The following is an 18,083-nucleotide window of genomic DNA, read 5'->3' on the forward strand; positions in this document are numbered from 1 at the left end:
CCTCCTCAGCCTGCATCCGTTGCCTTGGCAACCAGCACACACCCAGCTGCCCCTCTGGAGTACCTGGCTCACTCCAACCTTCCAGCGACCCTGTTGGGTCCGCACAGACCTGGTGACCCTGATGAACCCCACACAGACTCAGCGGTGCTTTCACTGTTCTCTTTTAGGAATTCTGGGTGTTTCGAAAGCCATCCCCTCTCTAAAGCCACCCCTCCTTCCCAGTAGACTGAGGGGTCTGACTCCACAGCCTCTTCCCTTCCCGTCTTCCCTCTTCATCACTGATGCTGTCTGAGTCGCCCCTACACCTTCCCTGCAGTGACTGCTCCCGGGAACACAGACAGAGCCCCTCTGCAGGCACCTGTGACGCTCAGCCTTTGTGGAGCAGCAGGAAACACCGGGATGCGATACCTCCAGCCAATACCCATGCCTCCTGTCCCTCTGGGTGGGCACGGAATCCCCCAGGACCCCCAAGTCCAGCTGCCACAGTGGTGACTCCCACAGAATGAGTCCTGCACTGGCTTCCTTTTCTCCCCAAACCACTTCCCCACCCCTGTCAGGGCTTTCTGGAATTGTTTCCAAAATAAACCACTCGTAATCAAACCTTGTCTCGAGTTCTGTTTCTGGGGAGCCCATCCAGGACACGCTTCACGCAGAAATATGCACCCTCAGGCAGGGGCAGCCCTGCGGGGCAGGGACGGCCACGGTCGCCGGTGTCGTGCTCCGAGCGCTCAGGGAGGGGCTGCACCGCACAGCCACACGCTGGACCCGTGGCCAGGGCTTCCAAGCCACGCGTGGGCACTGCACGAACAGGCAGGAGCAGGCCAGGACGCAGTCGTCCTCTTGCTAAACCACTCAGTATGTCACGTTCCCTCTGAGGCTCAGAAACATCACGTTCAAGCGTGAAGGTCAGCACACTTTTCCAAAAACCGTCCTGTATTTCAGAAGGTGCCTGTGACTGCTGACGGCAACAGCTTGCTACTGTCAGTCACCAAACAGCTAACATCTGTCTGATGCTCATTACATATGAAGTAACCGGACTCGCTAATTCAGTCCTCACACGAGCCTAACAGACCAGGCATGACCTCCGCTGCCTTTTCCAGCCAAGGGAACTCAGACAGACAGAGAGCGGACCCCCAGCTCAAGACAAGAGCCGGGTCCCGTCCAGCCCTGAGCTGGCTCCATACCCCTTGGAAACCCCACCAGCTGCCGCGGGCCTGAGCTGGCCCATGCTGGTAAGCCTGCTCACAAAGGCCGGCTTATTTAACTGCATACCACAGGACGAAAAGAACATCAAGACGCTGTCAAAAAGCAAAACAAGGTTCCCCGAACAAGTCTAAGCCCAAACTCGAACTCAGGTGGTATGTTTAAGAAAGCTTACCCGGATACACTAACAGCTCCTCATAAAGACAGAGGCCACCAGTCAGATGAACAGAACAGTATGTTGGGACTCGAATAAATATATTTCAAACCAACAGTTCATTACACTTTTTAAAGAACACTTTACTCTTTTCCACCTGACCCTCCCAAGACACAAATGATGACCTTCTTACACGTGAATGAACTGAGACTCAGAGGGGCTGGGGGCTTGCTTGGGGCCACAGAGCAAGCTAGTGGGGGCTCAGGACAGAGTCCAGAGGCCCAGAGGCCCCTTTCTCTGCACCCAGAAGCTGCCAGCCGAGGCCACGTGCAGAAGTCTGCAGGCCGACACCGTCCCGCCAGGTGTCACCCCGAAGAGACGCAGCCCTGTCCACATCGACTGTCCGTGTGTCTTCTCCTGCTGGGGACACAGCAGGCAGCCCCTCTCTTCCGGGTGTGACGCCCTGAAACGGCAGAACTGGCTTCCTTCCTGAACCTGAATGCCGGGTCCTCTCCGGGACAGCCCCAGCCTCTGCCCTGATCCTGGGTTCCACAGGCACAGGCTGGGCTGAGGGCCCTGGTTCACGGGCGGGATGCCCACCGGGAAACAGGAGGCAGGCAGAGTGGGACGAGCCTGCTCCCGGCCCGTCACACGGCAGATCCGCCTCTTTCCCAACAAACCCAGCGACGCGGTGCCTGCAGGACACGGTCGCCGGGCGGGGTGTCTTGGGGTCTGGAGCCCAGCAAGTGACGCCCCCTCCTGGGAGGGGGCCACTGAGGCCCAGACCGTGCAGCAAAGCGGAGGGTTTCTTTAAGGCTTGGGCGCCTGCGTCTGGAAGTCAAGAGCCAGCCTGGAGGCGGCCAGGGCCCGCGGTTTATGTTATGTGACATTTTTCAAAGTCAGGCAGTTTAGTGCCAAGGACACGAATGTGATCTGTCCCTAGGCCCCGAGCACCGTTCAAGAGGACAAGCTAGGGGAGCTGTGAGGAGGGACATGAGAGGGACAGCAGCCACCACCGGGGCGGGGACCACCCGACCTGGAGACACGCTGTCCCTGGCACACTGCAGGGCCCAGTCTAAGGCTCTGCAGCCTGGGTCGCTGGACTGTGGTCTTGCAGGGCTGCTGAGACCATTCCACAGCACGTGAAGGGCTCCCGGGCGGGTGTGAGAGGCAGCGCTGCTGCTGATCAGCTGGATCTCCCGTCTGCCCCCCCAGAACAGTGTTCATAGACAGACATGGAGACACAGTGAGAGGCACGTCCACATCCAAGGCGGGAGGGTACACACATCCTGTGCGCGCACACACACACACACAAACGCACACACGGCCCATACACACGTATGCACACACGCATGCCCCATACACACACATGAACACACATATGGACACACACATGCACACACAGCCCAAACACAACACGCACACACACACACACGGCCCATATAGAACATGCACACACACACACACACCCCGTACCCGGAGCCTGCTTTCCCCTCTACAGGTGCCAGCTCTCCCTCTCCAGCCCCAACCCTGGGGGCCACAGATGGCTGTGGAGCTCATATCCTTCCTTAGATGAAATCTTAGACCTTTTCTCAGGGGCAGAAATGTCCCGCACCGTCCCCCAGGACAGGGCCAGGCCGACACTGTCCACAGCGCTGTGCTCTGATCATCATCCCGGCAGGACCACGGCAGGCGGGTCAGTCCAGGTGCCCGGTGTTAAGGGGTGGTTGACGACCTGCTTGCACAGCGGGGTGATGAGAACAACAGGGAGCTGGATATCTGGGTCATTTCAGGAAGTACTGAAGTGAACGAGCTTGTCTTTGGAGAAGAGACTCTGAGCTGGCATTGAGAACACAACAAAATGTCTGGATGGAGGCTCGAACTCCATTTTTCTTTCTGATATGACAACATCCGAGTCACCACGCAGAAGTGAAGCAGACTGCAGGGGAATACTTAGACACTTTTTTGTCATCTTACTCTATTTGCAGGTGAATGAGCCCCCCATTGGGCTTCTTAGTGGTAAACAACCTGCCTGCTGACACAGAAGATGTGAGGAGTTCGATCCGTCAGTGGGAAAGATGCCTTGGAGGAGGTCACGGCAACCCACTCCAGTACTCTTGCCTGGAGAAGCCCACGGACACAGGAGCCTGGTGGGCTACAGTCCATGGGGTCACAAAGAGTCGGACATGACTGAAGTAACTGAGCATGCTCGCACAAGCCCCCTGTCACTGTGCCCACGCAAATCAAGGCTGAGAGATGCTGCTGGGGTTACCATGCAGAAGATTTCTTAACTTAAAGGGAAGACGGACGAGCCCCAAATCACCGAGAAGTGTCAGAAAAACACAGCTTCCTGAGGGAGCAGAGAATCTGCTACGGTAGGCGGTGCAGGAGATGTGGAGTCTGTATTTTTAAAAAGCCCCAGTGGTGATAAAACTCTTAGAGAGAAACATTGGGGAAAGGGTTCACGACAGTGAATTTGGCAATAATTTTTTGGCTACAACATCCACATTTCAGGCAATAAGAGAAACAGGAGATAAACCGGACTTGATCAAAATGAAACCCTTCATGCATTAAAGAGCACTATCAAAAGAAAGAAAAGGCAACACACAGAATGGGAGAAAATGTGTGCAAATCACATCATGTGTCTGATGAGAGACTAATATTAAGAATATATAAAGGACTCCTACAACTCATCCAGAACAACTAAACGGCCCGACTGAAAAATGGACAGAGGGCCTGAATAAACACTTCTCCAAAGAAGACATGTAAATGGCTAAGAAAAACGAGAGAGGGTGTTCAGCATCTCTAGTCATTAGAGAAATACATATTAAAGCCACAGTGAGACACTGCTTCCGACCCATCAGGATGACTGTTATTAAAAAACAAACACATAGAAAATAACAACTGTGGGCAAGGAAGTGGAGTAATTATAACCCTTGAGCATCATTGGTGGGAATGTAAAATGGCACAGCTGCTGTGGAAAACAGTATGGTGATTCCTCAAAAAATTAAACATAGAACTATCCAGCAATACCACCACTGTGAATATACCCCACAGAATTGAAAGCAGATTCTCAAGCAGATATCTGTACACCCTTGTCCATAGCAAGTTATTTCCAATAGAGAAGAGTGGAAGCAACCCAAGGGCACATCGATGGGTAAATGGATAAGCTAAGTGCGGCGCGTATACACAGTAGAACATTATTTGGCCCCGAAAAAGAAGGAAATTCTGACACCTGCTGTGGATGAAGCTTGAGGACTTGCTGTTGAGTGACATAAGCCAATCAGAAAAAGACAAACACTATGTGATTCCACTTCTAAGAGGTTCCTAGAATAGTCAGGCTCATAGAGGCAGAAAGTGGAAAGGCAGAAGCCAGGGAGGGCGAGGGAGTGATCGTCTCACATGTGCAGAGCTTCAGTTTGGGAAGATGAAAAAGTCTGGGGGATGAACATCGGTGATGGTGCCACAGTAATCCAAATGGAATTAATGCCACTGAGCTCTTAAACGTGGTTAAGATATTGGCCATATATAAAGACACATTTTACCACAATTGTTTAAACACTTAACTTTACGTATACGATGGTTTTGGCAACTGCATTCCCTTTCCTCATCCTGGTTTGCTGAGCTTCAGTTTGAAGAACCTCCCTTCCCTGAGCTCAGCCGGGTGGACAACCCAGGGAAGGACCGGGCATTTGGATGGAGTGGGGTGGGGGGCTGACTCAGGGCTGAACACGAACTTGGCAAGAGCTCCGGGTGGACGGCCCCCAGCAGGTGACTGAGGGCGCCAGGAAAGCCTGAGGGTCCCTGTCATCCACAGCTCACCCAGAGGGCTCATGGCAGCTGTCGGCCGGCGGGAGGGGGTGGCCTTGCCTGTCCCGCTGGCCCTGCGCCGGGGCTTTGGAGAGGCAGGAAGTGAGTGACCGTGGGCAGGGGCTGACGGGGAGATGAGGAGTCACCACTGGGACTGGAGGACAGCTCTGTCCGTTTTATGAGTAGGAAAAGCAATTTCCTCAGGAGCAGGGCACTTGGTAAGTTACCAAACCTGGGTGGGAACTGCAGTGGGGGAGGGAGGGCCAGGCAGAGGCTGGCAAGTGTGGCTCAGGTTTGCTGGAACCCAGGACACCCCGCTTCTAGCTTTCTAGAAAAAAACACAACCCTTAACTGTGAAAACACGTAACTGAGGAGCGACTGCTTACATTAAAATTACTGAGGAACATAAACGGACTCCCCTCAACTCTGACTGCTCAAGGGCACTGGAGGCCCGGTGTGTTCAGGTGCTGGTGGGGAAGTGAACGCTGAAACTCCTTGTAACTGGCTTTGAGTGCGGCTGCTGACTGTGGGCTGACCGCAACAGCCTACGTGAAGTTATCCTGGCTTCAGCACCGCAAGGTGCGGTGAGGTCCACCAGGCGGGTGTCGCCCCTGACGCTCTGCGCGCCCCTGGGAACTGCAGGTGTCCCTGGACTGTGGGGAGAGCAAGCCCAGGGAGGGACGGTCCTGCACACGGATTCCAGGCACACACACTGTCCGGGGCAGAGGACAAAGACAGGGTGATCGAGGGTGGGTAAGGGCATCTTCCCAGCCCCCCACCCCCCATCTGCGACCCCAGGAATGGCCGGCTGCTGACACGTCGGTCCTTGCTGCTGACCCTGGTGGGGCTTTGCTGGACCGCCCAGTCCCCAGGGGCGAGTCTGGGGCCCGCAGAGGGCAGGAGTACCTACCGACCTTTGGAGGGGGCGTTGTAACAATGATAGGAATAACAGTAACAATAATAGGAATAATGGCAATAAATACGTGCTAACGTGTACTGAGCATTTACAAAGAGCCAGGAGCTATTCCAAACACCTCACGTGATGAATGCACTTAACCTTCACAATCACCCTAGCGTGGGTTCCACTGTCATCTGCACTGAAGCCTGGAGAGGTAAATGGACTGACCCAAGCTCACAGGGCCGGTCAGCTGCCGGAGGAGCCACTGCCAGCCTCAGGCTGGGGTCTCTCCCAGGGCAGAGGCCTGGCCGGGGAGCGCGCTGCATGGCCCCTGTGTGGATGGGGGGCCAGCTCTCCCGACTCTGTCTGGGGTGGGGGAGCCCTGCAGGCGGGGGCCTGTCCTTCCCACACAACAGGGCTTTCAGGGTCCTTAGCCCCAAGGCTTGTGCTTTTGACGTGTCCAGCTGGGTGCTGTCAGGGGTCAGCACTGGACACTTTCTCAGAGAAGGAGAAGGGCTTCCTGGGGCAGGGACCAGGCTCCCCGTGGCCCAGCACACCCTCCGCGCCCAGGAAGAAGTGCACAGCCGTCTCAGGTCCCAGCCCCGGGCTGGCCGATCAGAGCGTGAGGTCGGCTGGCCCCTGGGACTCACGGGCAGTAAACAGCCCCGCTGGTGAGTCAGTTGTTTTGTTTCAGAGCAGCCTGTCAGTGGGACCGGCGTTGCCAGGTCCTCCCAGTACATCCCCGGGGTGGGAGCAGTGGACGGCCTGGACCTCAGCTACTCCCCACTCTCCTTCAGTTCAAGCTGTTTACTGGGGAGAGGTGGTCCCGAGGGGTCGGGGAGGGGCCCTGCGGCCTCCTGTGTGAGGGGCGAGTGGGGGCGGAGCCAGGCGGCGGTGGGGGTGGCGGGGGTGCCCGAGAGCCTCCAGGGGCGCTCCTGGCTTGAACACCGAGACCCCAGCACCCCTCTCCTCCTGCCCTCTCCCCTCGCCTTCCAGACTGCTCCCCCGCCCCTCTGTCCAAGTTGCCCCACAAACCCAAACCGCTCTACAGGGGCAGGAAAAGACAAGAGGAGGAAGGCGGGAAAGAAGGCCTTGACAGGCTGGGTCTGATAGAAGTTCCAGCCCCGGCAGAGGTTTGCAGGAGACAATAGGGAAGAGAGGGCGCCAGGGCCGGGCCCGGCGGAGCGAGCGGAGCTAGGGCTGCCAACAAACGCTTCGGCCTCTCAACCAGCCGGGAGCCACCAGCTGGCAGGGGGCGGAGACTAGGGGGGCGGGGCGAGGCACAGAGTGACAGCTGCGGGGGCCAGTGACGCGGCGCCCTCGCTGACCAATCAGCTCCCCCTCGCCGCCCCCTCTGCTTCCCTGGACCCGTACGCGGTCCTCGCCCCTGGTCATAGCGCAGCACCCGCCCCGGCGTCCACTCGCCCTTCCCGCGTCCGATCGCCGGACTGCCCACCTCCCAGCGGCCCGCAGGCCACCCCTACCCAGTGGTGATGTCGTCGTCCTCCGTCATGGTCTTGCCCATGAGGTCGCTGTCGCTCATGTAGCCGGACTTGAGGTCCACGTCTTCAGAGTCCAGGGACTCGACCAGCTCCAGGCGCGAGATGTGGCCGAGCTTGCTCGGGGAGCGCATGGGCATGGTGTGTGCGTAGTGCGCGCGCTCCCCATGCATGTACCAGGCGGGCGTCCCCTCCGAGCGGCAGCTGCCGCCCACCGACGGCGCGTCCCCGGCCTGCAGTCGCGGGCTGGACTGGCCGTAGCGCCAGGAAAGGGGCGATGAGCGGTTGGACAGGCTTGACACGCTGCGGGGGTTGGCGTCGTCACTGTCGTAGCAAGTCATCTCCAGGGAGCTGGGCAGGCAGAAGGGCACTGGTTACTCTCTGGCCCTGCGGGGAGCCCGAAGCGCGGTCTCAGGCACCCTGGTGCCTCCCTCCACCCTCCTGCCCCAGCCCTCTGGCCTCCAGGAGGTCTCTCAGGGTGTAGGCCCTGCTGCACCTCAGGGGAGGTGTCAAAGGAAGAGGCTGGTGGGCAGAAGGCTGCTGAGGGCACAGATTTTGTAATATGACCCCAGTTTGAATCCTTCTCTTATTAGTGAGCCAGATTCCTCATCAACTTTCCTGAGTCTCCATCTCCTCATCTGTCAAATGGAGATGAGACTACAACAGCTACTTCATCATGTACAGATCCGGAAGGACCACACATGAGTGCCTGGTATACAGAAGGTGCTCAGTAAACAGGGAGGGCCCGTGAGGCAGGGTGGGAGGGGTCACCCGAGAGTAGGCCTTGATCACCCACTTTGCTCAGGGTGTCCAGCACCTCTTTTCTGTTGTGAGCTCAGGGTGAGCCCGATGGTGGTCCCTGTAGAAGCCCTGTGGGCGCGCAGGGCCCGAGACGGCAGGGCAGTCAGTGAGCGGGCTTCCGGGCCTGGCCGCTGCCCAGCGTCTCCCCTTGGGCCCTCCTGCCGGCCCGTCTCATGCCTTGTGCACTTTCTCTTTCTAATGACGTGGAGCTTGGGGAACATGCAAGTTCCCTGAAGGGGCGCCCATTGTCCTGGGAGGTGGCCAGCCTCACTCCTGCTGCTCTGGACAGACGAGCAGGAGGATTCGCTGCCTGAGACTCGGGACTGGGCCTCACGCAGTAAGGACTTAATAAAAACAAGCTGCCGTGACGAGGAGACGAGGAGAGAAGGAAGAGGACGTGACAACCCTGGTCGGGACGGGCTCTAGGGAAGCCTGTTTTCAGGGCAAACTTGGCACCAAGAGCAGCTGTGCCCCTGGTTCTGTTCTCCTGGCGGTGCGGTGAGGGGGCAGCCCTGACCTCACCGCTCATCTTTATCCCAAACAAACCTCCAGCCACCTCTGAGTCGGTGGCCGAAATTCTAGCTCAAACCTGGGTCCCTGATTTCCAGTCCCAGATCCCACCTTCTAGTTTTGCTCCTCTCTGGGAGGATGTGTGTGGGGTGGACGGCGTGATGGGCCAGAGCGGGCTGGGGGGCGGGGAGCAGTCTCACTTCCTCTGCAGCCCCAGGCCCCTGACCCAGACTCTCTCTCTGAGGGGCAATCAAGCCAGAGAAATAGGGGAAGTAGCACGGGAGGAAAGATTTCTGAAAAGGAACTTAACTAAACTACAGGCAGCCTGTGACTGCAGGGTGAAAACCGCCTTGCTGGGCGCGCTCACCGGGCTGTGAGCTCCTCCAGGACACAGCCCGTGTCTGTCCTGGGTGCTGCGCCCCTGGCTGGCTGAACGCAGAAGCACCCTGATCAGCCTGGGCGAGTCTGGCACGTGGCCCCTTCTCCCCATCCTCCCGCTGCTCCTCCCCTCACCTGGGGCCTGTGTGCACATCCTGTCCACTCCCAGGGCTGAGGGAGGGCTGACTGATGTAAAGCGTTTAGTACAGGAGCCATCAAAGCTGAGGGAGTCATTGTTTTGGCTATCAAAGTGTGCCCCAGGAATAATATAAACCAAAGGCTCAGGGAGGAAGTGGCTCTGGGTCCACAGTAAACAAAGGACGCTTCAGGGCTCTTGGTTCCTCTCCCACAGGGGGAGACAAGCCAGGGGCCTAGGCGCTGCCCTCTAACCAGCCGTCTTTACACACGAGGCCTCCCAGTTCCCCTGCAGAGAGCAGCAGGGCCTGCCCGGGGCCAAACTGTCTTCGTGTGGGGGTCGGGGGTGGGGACAGGAGACGGGGGCTGCTGCCCTTGCCCTGCGGGTGAGTCACCTGGGGTGTGACCCCGCAGGAGCAGCGCAGGCCTTCTTTGGCATAGGGTTGGCAGGCAAGGTGGGGCTGAGCTGTTCCAACACCTTCCCTGGCTGGGGAAGGAGGGCATCCAAAACTTAATCCACTGGGTCCTCAAAACGGTGAGTGGAGCTGAGCCAGACCCCTGTGCCACTTGGGTTCCTGCTTAGGGCTGGGAGGGCTGGAGGCTGCAGACGGATGTACAGGGTCCCAGAGCCTCCCAGAGCCCACATCCACTTTCTTCTCAGCCCTCCTCATCACATCCCTTCAGCAGTTAGAATCCTGCTGGATAGAGCAGAGGTAACCCCAGAGACAAGAGGCTCTGCTTATCACTGGAAATATTTCAGATATCTGGCAGTGATGGGCTGAGTGTCCCAGGCGGGGGATGGGGTGAGGCTGGGGGAGGGGTGTGGGAAGGAGGGAGAAGGGGATCTCAGCAAGGGAGCTGGGAGCCACTGAGGCCAGACTCAGCTCCACTTCACAGTCACCACCACCCCACGAGGACGGGATGGCTGGGAAGTAATGAGTCCTCTGTCATTGGAGGTATGTATGTAAGTTTGGTTTGCATATAACTTGGCCACACACTTGGGTCAGGAGAAGTCCTTCTCCCACTGCCCATTTGCTCTCATTTTCCAACCCCAGGAGGTGGGGAGGAACCGATTCTTCTCTACCTTCCTGCTCCACACCCCCAGGATTTCTCAATCCTGGCGGCTTGCCCCCTACCCCCAGGGTGTAGCCCGGCCCTCTGTCCCCCTTGGAGCTGACAGCATGACCTCATCTGGGCAGCCCCAGGAGCCAGTGCGGGAAATTCTGAGTCACGTTGAGCCCGCGGCCAGGACACCAGGGCAGAGAGAGGCGCGGCAGGAGGGGTGGGCGCCCCGCACAGCGAGAGCTGCAAGGGCTCGAGAGGGGCAGGAGGAGGGTGTCTGCACGGCACGGAGGCTGGGCCCCTTGCTGGCTGAGGGGGCAAGACAGCTGCTGCGTGTCGGGAAGGGCACGTGGAAGCTTCAGAACAGGGAGAGGAAGGGAGTGAGCAAGCCCTTGAGACAACGGGGAAGTGGACACCCAGAAGGGCGTGGAGGAGGGCAGTCACGGCCTGAGCCGCATGCTGGCTCCTCTTTCCCACCCATCCAGCAAGGCTCCAGCCTGACGAGATGGAATCCAAGTCTCCAGAAGAAGCCGACGCCAGGCAAGGGAGCACTCCCCCCGTGGACTCAGTGCCCGCTGCCCTGGCCCAGGTGGGGTGCCCGCCCTCCACAGAGGGAAGGAGGGGCAGTGGGTTCTTACCTGTGAGTCACCTGGGACCCTCGCAGGCTGGACATGGTCTCCTCCAGGTTCTGGCGCAGATCCAGGACGTTCTGCACGGTCCTCTTTCTCTGGGACTCCGGGTCTGGAGGGAGGAGAGGAGCTGGGTGAGTGGGGAGGACTTACTGCCGAGTTGGAGGTGGCCGGAAGCTGCATCCCTGGACGAGTCCTGGGACATGACTCTGCCTCTCAGGCCTTCCTAAGGGCCTGGGACATGCCCTTGAGCCCCTGAGGTCCCTTCCAGGGCCGGGGGCACCAGCCTTCAGTGTCCTCCCAGACACCCATGGGACCACACTGGCCCGCATCACTTTGGGGGGCCCTGCTTCTCCTAGCAGAGGTTCCAGGCCAGGCCCCCGTGGTTGGGGTTAGCCGGAACGTCTGCCCAATACCCAGCCTGCCGTGGTGCATGGGTTGGTGTTTCACCCTGGCTCTCGGAGGCGGGGGTACCCAGATGTGTGGTGTTGGCCAGTCTCCGGGGCAGAAACACTCTGCGAAGGTGCCGTGATGTCGCTGAGCCCAGAGCCAGAGAGCTGGGCTGGGGGTCAGCACTGGAAACTGGCGGGAGCTAGCATCAGGCCTTGGCTGGGAGCGCCTGCAGAGGCCATCAACGTGCAGGGCAGAGTTTGTCCAGGGCCCCGGAGATGCTGGTGGGGAGGGGCGGTGAGCAGCCACGGAAGGCTGGGCACGCAGACCCCAGATCAGAGGTGTGCATCTGGGCGAGCGTGTGTGGCGCAGCCCCAGCGCAGACTCCTGAAGGATCAGGGCTGTGGGATCTGCCATGGTTTGCAGGCAGGACATCACCTCAGACAGAGGAGAGGTGACCACAGTGAACAAAAACAGACCCCATTGCCTTCCTAGGGGAAAAGCATCCGAAAGACCAAGGGTACCGAGTGTGAAGACACTCCAGATGGTCCCCTTCACTCCCGCACTCCAGCCAGGAAGCCTCTGTGAAGTCTGCCCAACCCAGGCTTCTCCTGGACCTTGGACCAGTCATTGAATGTAGGTACCTCCCTCAATGCCTCCTGAAAGGCGACCTGGGAGAGTCAGGTGCCCACAGAAACGACAGCAAAGCAACAGAGAAAACCCAAGAGCTCTGACCCCCAGGGGACTGCCCCAACCAGACCCCCTGGGGTCTCATCCTAGAGCCCATGAGCCCCCCACCCACCCAAACCCAGCAGGAGTGCGCGGCTCTAAAAGCTGCCACAGGGGACATGTCTGAATTCAGGAAGCATTTTTCCCAAGAGTAAGTCGGGCTGGTGGCTGCTCAGCCTGCCTTGTCAGCGAGGCAGGAGCAGAGGAGGGGGGCAGGGAGCCAGGTGCCCAGCCCTCCCAGAGCCTCGGGGGCACCTTTCCTGAGAAGCAGCTCCACACCCAGGCCAGCCCAGTCCTCTTTCCTCTCCTCCCCTCCTCTGGGGCGGAGGAAGGCTGGCAGCTGGCAGGGACGAGGGCAGGCCTCCTCACATCACTCCTCTGGCTGCCCATGACTGTTTATCCTGGCAAGGGCCTCCTGGCGCGGCTTCGTGGTTGTCATGATGGCTTGGTGTGGAAAACAGGTAGGGTCAGAAGGTGTACATGTGTATTTAAAGCTTGGCCCTAAGATGCCTATATGAGGACCAAGAACATGCTGCTGAGACATGGGTTTCTGGGCCAGCGAGATGCTTTCCATGGATTTGGCAGAGATGAAGGAAAAGGCGGGCACAGCTCTGAGGGGTGAGAGGTCCAGAGAGCAGGGGACCAGGGGCAACTCGGAGACCGTGTGTGCCAACCCCCTGCAGGCCTCAGTGAGTGGAGGTGCACGGCACACTGGGGAGCCTGTGCAGCTGCCCCATTTCATGGAGGAGACACTGAGCCCCAGAAACGGGGCCCTGCACCTCACAGAGCGCAGGGCTGCACCCAGACCAGGAAGCAGCTCACATGTTCATCACAGGGCATCTTGGTGCCACCAGTTACAGCACACAGAGGTACTCAGCGACCATCACAAGAACGGACGGACTTGACCACAACAAACATACATAAAAAAGAGTGGATGGATGTGTGTCCCGTTAGGAAGATGTCTTTTTTTTAAAAAACAGGGAAAAATGTTTAACTCACACAGCATTCTCCTCATAACATGCCAGTAGAGTGGGGCAGAGCTACCCCAAAGTATCCAAATCAGAGCCACAAGAGTCCTTGGAAGTGACCAGTCCAACCGGGTCCGTGGCTCTTGGGGGTGGGTGGGGCGACTGGCTTGAGGTGTAGAAATGTAATAAGGAGGAACATGTGACACCAGCGTGTCGCCCCAGGAGCAGGTGGGCATGGAGGGGCAGGTGGGGACAGAGCTGGGATTGAGCAAGGACAAGGACAGTCGCAGAAGCGGCATCCCACCAATCCCTCCACGCCCCAGCAGCGTCCCCTGGTGGCCATCTTGGGGCACACCATCCTGCTCCCCAAAGGCTCCGCTTACGTGAGGGATGGTGAGGGTGCCTCAGAGTCTGGCTGTGTCTGAACTCTTCACATTTTTAACTCTAAATTACAAATAAGCTACATCTGTAAAATGATTCACCCCACACCCCTACCCACCTCTGACCCCCAACTGATAACAGCCGTCATCACCCTCCCCCCTTTTCCACCATCTCCGCCAGGCTCACTGGGGTGGGTGTTAGTCCGGGGCACACACCACTCTGACAATGATAGGTTTTGTCGGCTGACACCTGGACGTGTGTGCTTCCCAGGCTCAGAAGGTAGCAACAGTCTCCCTCAAACCAGCCATCACCACGGTAACACACAGTTGCCACAAACAGCATCCTCCCAGCATGCATCATGGTGAAGTTTCTCATCAGATCACAGCATCCTTCCAGCATGCACCGGGGCAGAGTTTCTCATAGGAGACCACAGCATCCTCCCAGCATGCACCGGGGTGAAGCTTCTCATATCAGACCACAGCACCTACCCAGCAAGCACCGGGTCGGTGTTTCTCATAGGAGACCACAGCACCTACCCAGCAAGCACCGGGGCGGTGTTTCTCACAGGAGACCACAGTATTCTCCCAGCATGCACCGGGGCGGAGTTTCTCATAGGAGACCACAGCATCCTCCCAGCATGCACTGGGGTGGAGTTTCTCATAGGCGACCACAGACAGACTACTGTCTCTGTTAAGAGTCCTTGGTGGAAGGACTGGCCTCTGAGAAACCTTGGCACCCGGTGCGCACACTTGGGGGAGGGGCAGGCACACCCACCCAGATGCACACAGCGTCCCATCGAGGTGGGCTCAAAATTAGGCACTTTCCCCATGTGAGACTGCAGGGCTGTTCTTTCCATGACCACAGAGGGCCTCCCACACGCACACACGCTTCAGACGCACCCCTCCGCGGTCTGGCCGGCAGCCCGTGGGGACCGTCACGTCAGGATCACAGGCGCCCCACTCTGTCACCCCGCAGACGTGCACACGGAGAGTTGTGTGGACGCGTCTCCCACCACAAGTGCGGAGGGAAAATCTGGAAGCAGAGCGCAGGGGTCCCTGGGGCTGGAGATGGGGCAGCGCCCTGAGAAGATGATGGCAAGCAGGGTGCTTTCTGCCTGAAGCCTGACCCGGGCAGCAGGCTTCCCCGGATGGCAAGACCCTGAATCTCCTGAATCCCGAAGGAAGGGCTGCCAAGTGGTACCGTAGGTCCAGTCAGCACGGCCAAGGGCAGGTGCTGGCAGCAACCGCCCCCCTCCCCCCCAATTCCCTCTGACCTGGAGCGAGGCATTTCACCACCCCGCTGAGCTGTATGCTCTATGAAGAGGGGAGAATAGTGGTACCCACTTCCTGGGCTGTCAGAGGGATTAAAGAGCTGACGTGGGTGCTGCGCGCACAGTAGGTTCTCCACAGGAGTGGGTAGGGTGGGGGTGGGGAGGCGACACGGATTGGCTGGAGCTACCTGCCCTGCCCAGCTCTTCGCCTTGGATCTGAAACCTGATGTAGTGGGTGAGAGGACAAGGACCCTAAGAGATTTAGGGGCATGCAGGAAGGAGGGGGACTCAGGGCCCCTCACTCAGCAGGCACATTTCCCCAAGCTCTGTACGCCTTGAATTACCAGCTGACAATGACATGAACTTCAGAGGCTTGAGACTTACCTGCAACACATTCAGTTTAGCCTGGGGCGGGGCCCAGCCTCTAGACTGGCTCCTGTCTCCTGAGTGGATGGACAAGGCAGGAACCAACAGGAGGACGGAAGTGCCTCAAGAGGAAGATTTTCAAGCCCCAGCATTTCAGAGCTCAAAAGAAACAGCATGTCACTCCAGTCAGAGAGGGTTAGGCTTGTGCTCCCCACCAGGTGGGGAGGGGTAGGCCTGGGGCTCCAGCACTGGAGGCCTTGGCCTGGCTGCCCCATGTTGCCCTGGGGTTGAGAGGCACTGAGATGTCACCAGTGGGGGTGACCACTGTGTAAAGGATCTGTCTGAGACAGTACAAGATATACCCACCTAGAAACCCAGGCTGGAGAACCTGGGAGAGGCATCTCCCTCACACATACACCCTCTCTCAGCAACTTCCAAAAAGAAAAAAAAATCTCTCCTGACCCTATTGTCCCAAGGATAGCACCTAAGTCTTCTCTAAATTCTAAAATCTGTCACAGTTTAGGCTCCTAATACACACAGGTGAAATATCAGTATAATAAGTTACAGTTCAGTCACTCAGTCATGTCCGACTCTTTGCAACCCGATGGACTGCAGCACGCCAGGCCTCCCTGTCCATCACCAACTCCCAGAGTTTACTCAAACTCATGTCCATCGAGTTGGTGATGCCATCCAACCATCTCATCCTCTGTCGTCCCCTTCTCCTCCTGCCTTCAATCTTTACCAGCATCAGGGTTTTTTCAAATGAGTAGGTTCTTTGCATCAGGTGGCCGAAGTATTGGAGTTTCAGCTTCAGCATCAGTCCTTCCAGTGAATATTCAGGACTGACTTTCTTTAGGATGGACTGGTTGGAACTCCTTGCTGCCCAAGGGACTCTCAAGAGTCTTCTCTAACACCACAGTTCAAAAGTATCAATTCTTTGGCGCTCAGCTTTCTTTATAGTCCAACTCTCAAATTTATACATGACTACTGGAAAAACCACAGCTTTGACTAAGAACCAGTTACAAGCACACATCTCTCTGACAACACGACCCCTAACCAGAAGGTCCTTGGGCATCTGCACCACCACATGAGCCCCAATGTCTATAGATGACCACTCTGTGGACACTGAGTCCCACGTCTTTGGGAGTCTGACTCATTTCTGTCCGTCTCCTCTGCTCAAGGATATGACCTTCAAGGTCTGGCCGGGGCAGGCACTGCAGGCCCACCTCACACATCCTCACTGCTCAGAGGTCATAAGGGTGGGTTCTGTGGACTCTGGCAGCCAGTGACCCTGCCCTAGATGGACTCCCAGGGGCCGTGGCCTCTGAAGGCTCCGTCCTGTGTGAGACTTGGTGCGGGGCTGAAACTAACAGAGGACAGAGCACCCTGCACACAGACCTCCCTGCCGTCCGGCAGAGCCAAGTGATCCTCCTGAAACTCCACCCCTCCCCAACCCCCTCTGAGCCCAGAGGCCCCAGAAAGAGCCTGGGGCAGGCCTCCGTGCCAGAGCCTCCCCCTCTACCAGCATGCGGTGTGGGACAGTTTATTGTTACTAATTCAGTCATTTCCCACCCCCCTTCCCCACTTAAGTCACAGTATTGTTGGAGGCAGCTGTTACAGAGCCCTGCGGCATGGCCAATCCATGCTTCCTGCCATGGAGGGCTCCCGGGTCTCCATCTTTGCCCAGGAGAAGCCTGAACCTTCTCAACCAGCAAATGATCCTCCCACAGCTGCTGAGTTGGCAGAACACCAGGCAGAGCCAGGACGGCAAAGTAAGGTGCTGGCCACGAGGATGTGTGAGACAAGGAAAGGAACCAACAGGGGCCGGGGGGGGGGGGAGGAAGGACCTCCCCTGGCCCGGAATTGCGAGGCATGGGTGTCTGCAGATCACTGGCAGTTTTGATTTTGATTGAATGAGAAGACTTGGCTCAGGGACCCTCAGCAATGTGTCTCCAGGGGGCACTTGGCCAGGAGGAGGCGTGAGGCTGGGGGGGGCGGGGGAGGGACAGAGGCGGCCTGGGGGGCTGGGCATGTGGTTTACTCATGGTGCGGGCCAGCTGGCTGTGGGGCCTTGAGTAAATTACTCCCCCTCTCTGGGCTTCAGTTGCCCTATGGATAGAATAAGGGAGCTGGGGCTGGGGGCACTCAAGGCTCTAGCCGACTCTGACTGGCTGTGGAGCTCTGCAGTTGGTGAAGCCTGAGTAAGTGTCTCTTCTCCTCCCGGAGAGGGCTGAAAGTGCAGGTGCCTGGGTATCACCCCCCAGAGATGCCTAGGATGGAGCCGGGGCCCAGGAACCTGCACCGTCCAAGCCCCACTGCAGGCGATGTGGACCAGGGGTCCTGTCTGAGAGCCCAGACACCTTGCTGCAGCCTCCAGAACAGGCTGCCCAGCGACACCAGGCTTTGACTTCCAGAGGCCAGGCCTCGGGGCAGTGTGTCCCGGGCCCTCAGCCCAAGTCTGCTCCCTGGGCACTGTCCCCTCTCTGGGAAAGCCCACTCCCGTGTCCCCAGGCCTCACCCCCGCAGGGGTCTCTCTGTGATGATCCTGGGGGGGCGGTGCCTGTACCCGACTGGCCACCAGGGGGCGCCGCCGGGCGCTGCCGCAGTGCTGCGGCAGGCGGGCGGCTCCTGGCGTTAGCACAGCCCCCTTGGGCGCCGGGCACGCCAGGGCTGCCATCCTCCTGCGAAACAGCCAGGGGATGGCACCTCCAGTGGGAGCCGCCGGCTAGAACAGAGCGGCAGTGCCTGGCCTCTGGGCACCCGTGGGCTCCAGTCGGCGAGCTCGGACATGGGGCCAGAGAGTGGAGACCCACTGTCTTCTGCCCCAGCGGCTGCACGCGGAGTGCCGCCTCTGGAGAGTGGGTCAGGCTTCACAACCCTGCCCTGGCTGCCCTTCTGCT

The 18,083-nt window shown here is 58.4% G+C and overlaps 1 protein-coding gene across 12 annotated transcripts in view; it reads right to left on the bottom strand.

Annotated features, from left to right (window-relative positions):
* Positions 1–18,083, bottom strand: part of NAV1 (neuron navigator 1) — a 190,661-nt gene that overhangs the window by 64,586 nt on the left and 107,992 nt on the right. For all 12 annotated transcript variants that reach the window (XM_043923147.1, XM_043923145.1, XM_043923146.1 and 9 more), the window contains 2 exons: positions 11,089–11,191; positions 7,550–7,915 (listed from right to left, as the gene is read on the bottom strand). In XM_043923147.1, coding sequence (XP_043779082.1) covers positions 7,550–7,915; positions 11,089–11,191 — 469 coding nt within the window. The remainder of the gene's footprint in view (positions 1–7,549; positions 7,916–11,088; positions 11,192–18,083) is intronic.

Source organism: Cervus elaphus, chromosome 14, assembly GCF_910594005.1.
Source record: "Cervus elaphus chromosome 14, mCerEla1.1, whole genome shotgun sequence".
In the NCBI taxonomy this organism is placed as follows: domain Eukaryota; kingdom Metazoa; phylum Chordata; class Mammalia; order Artiodactyla; family Cervidae; genus Cervus; species Cervus elaphus.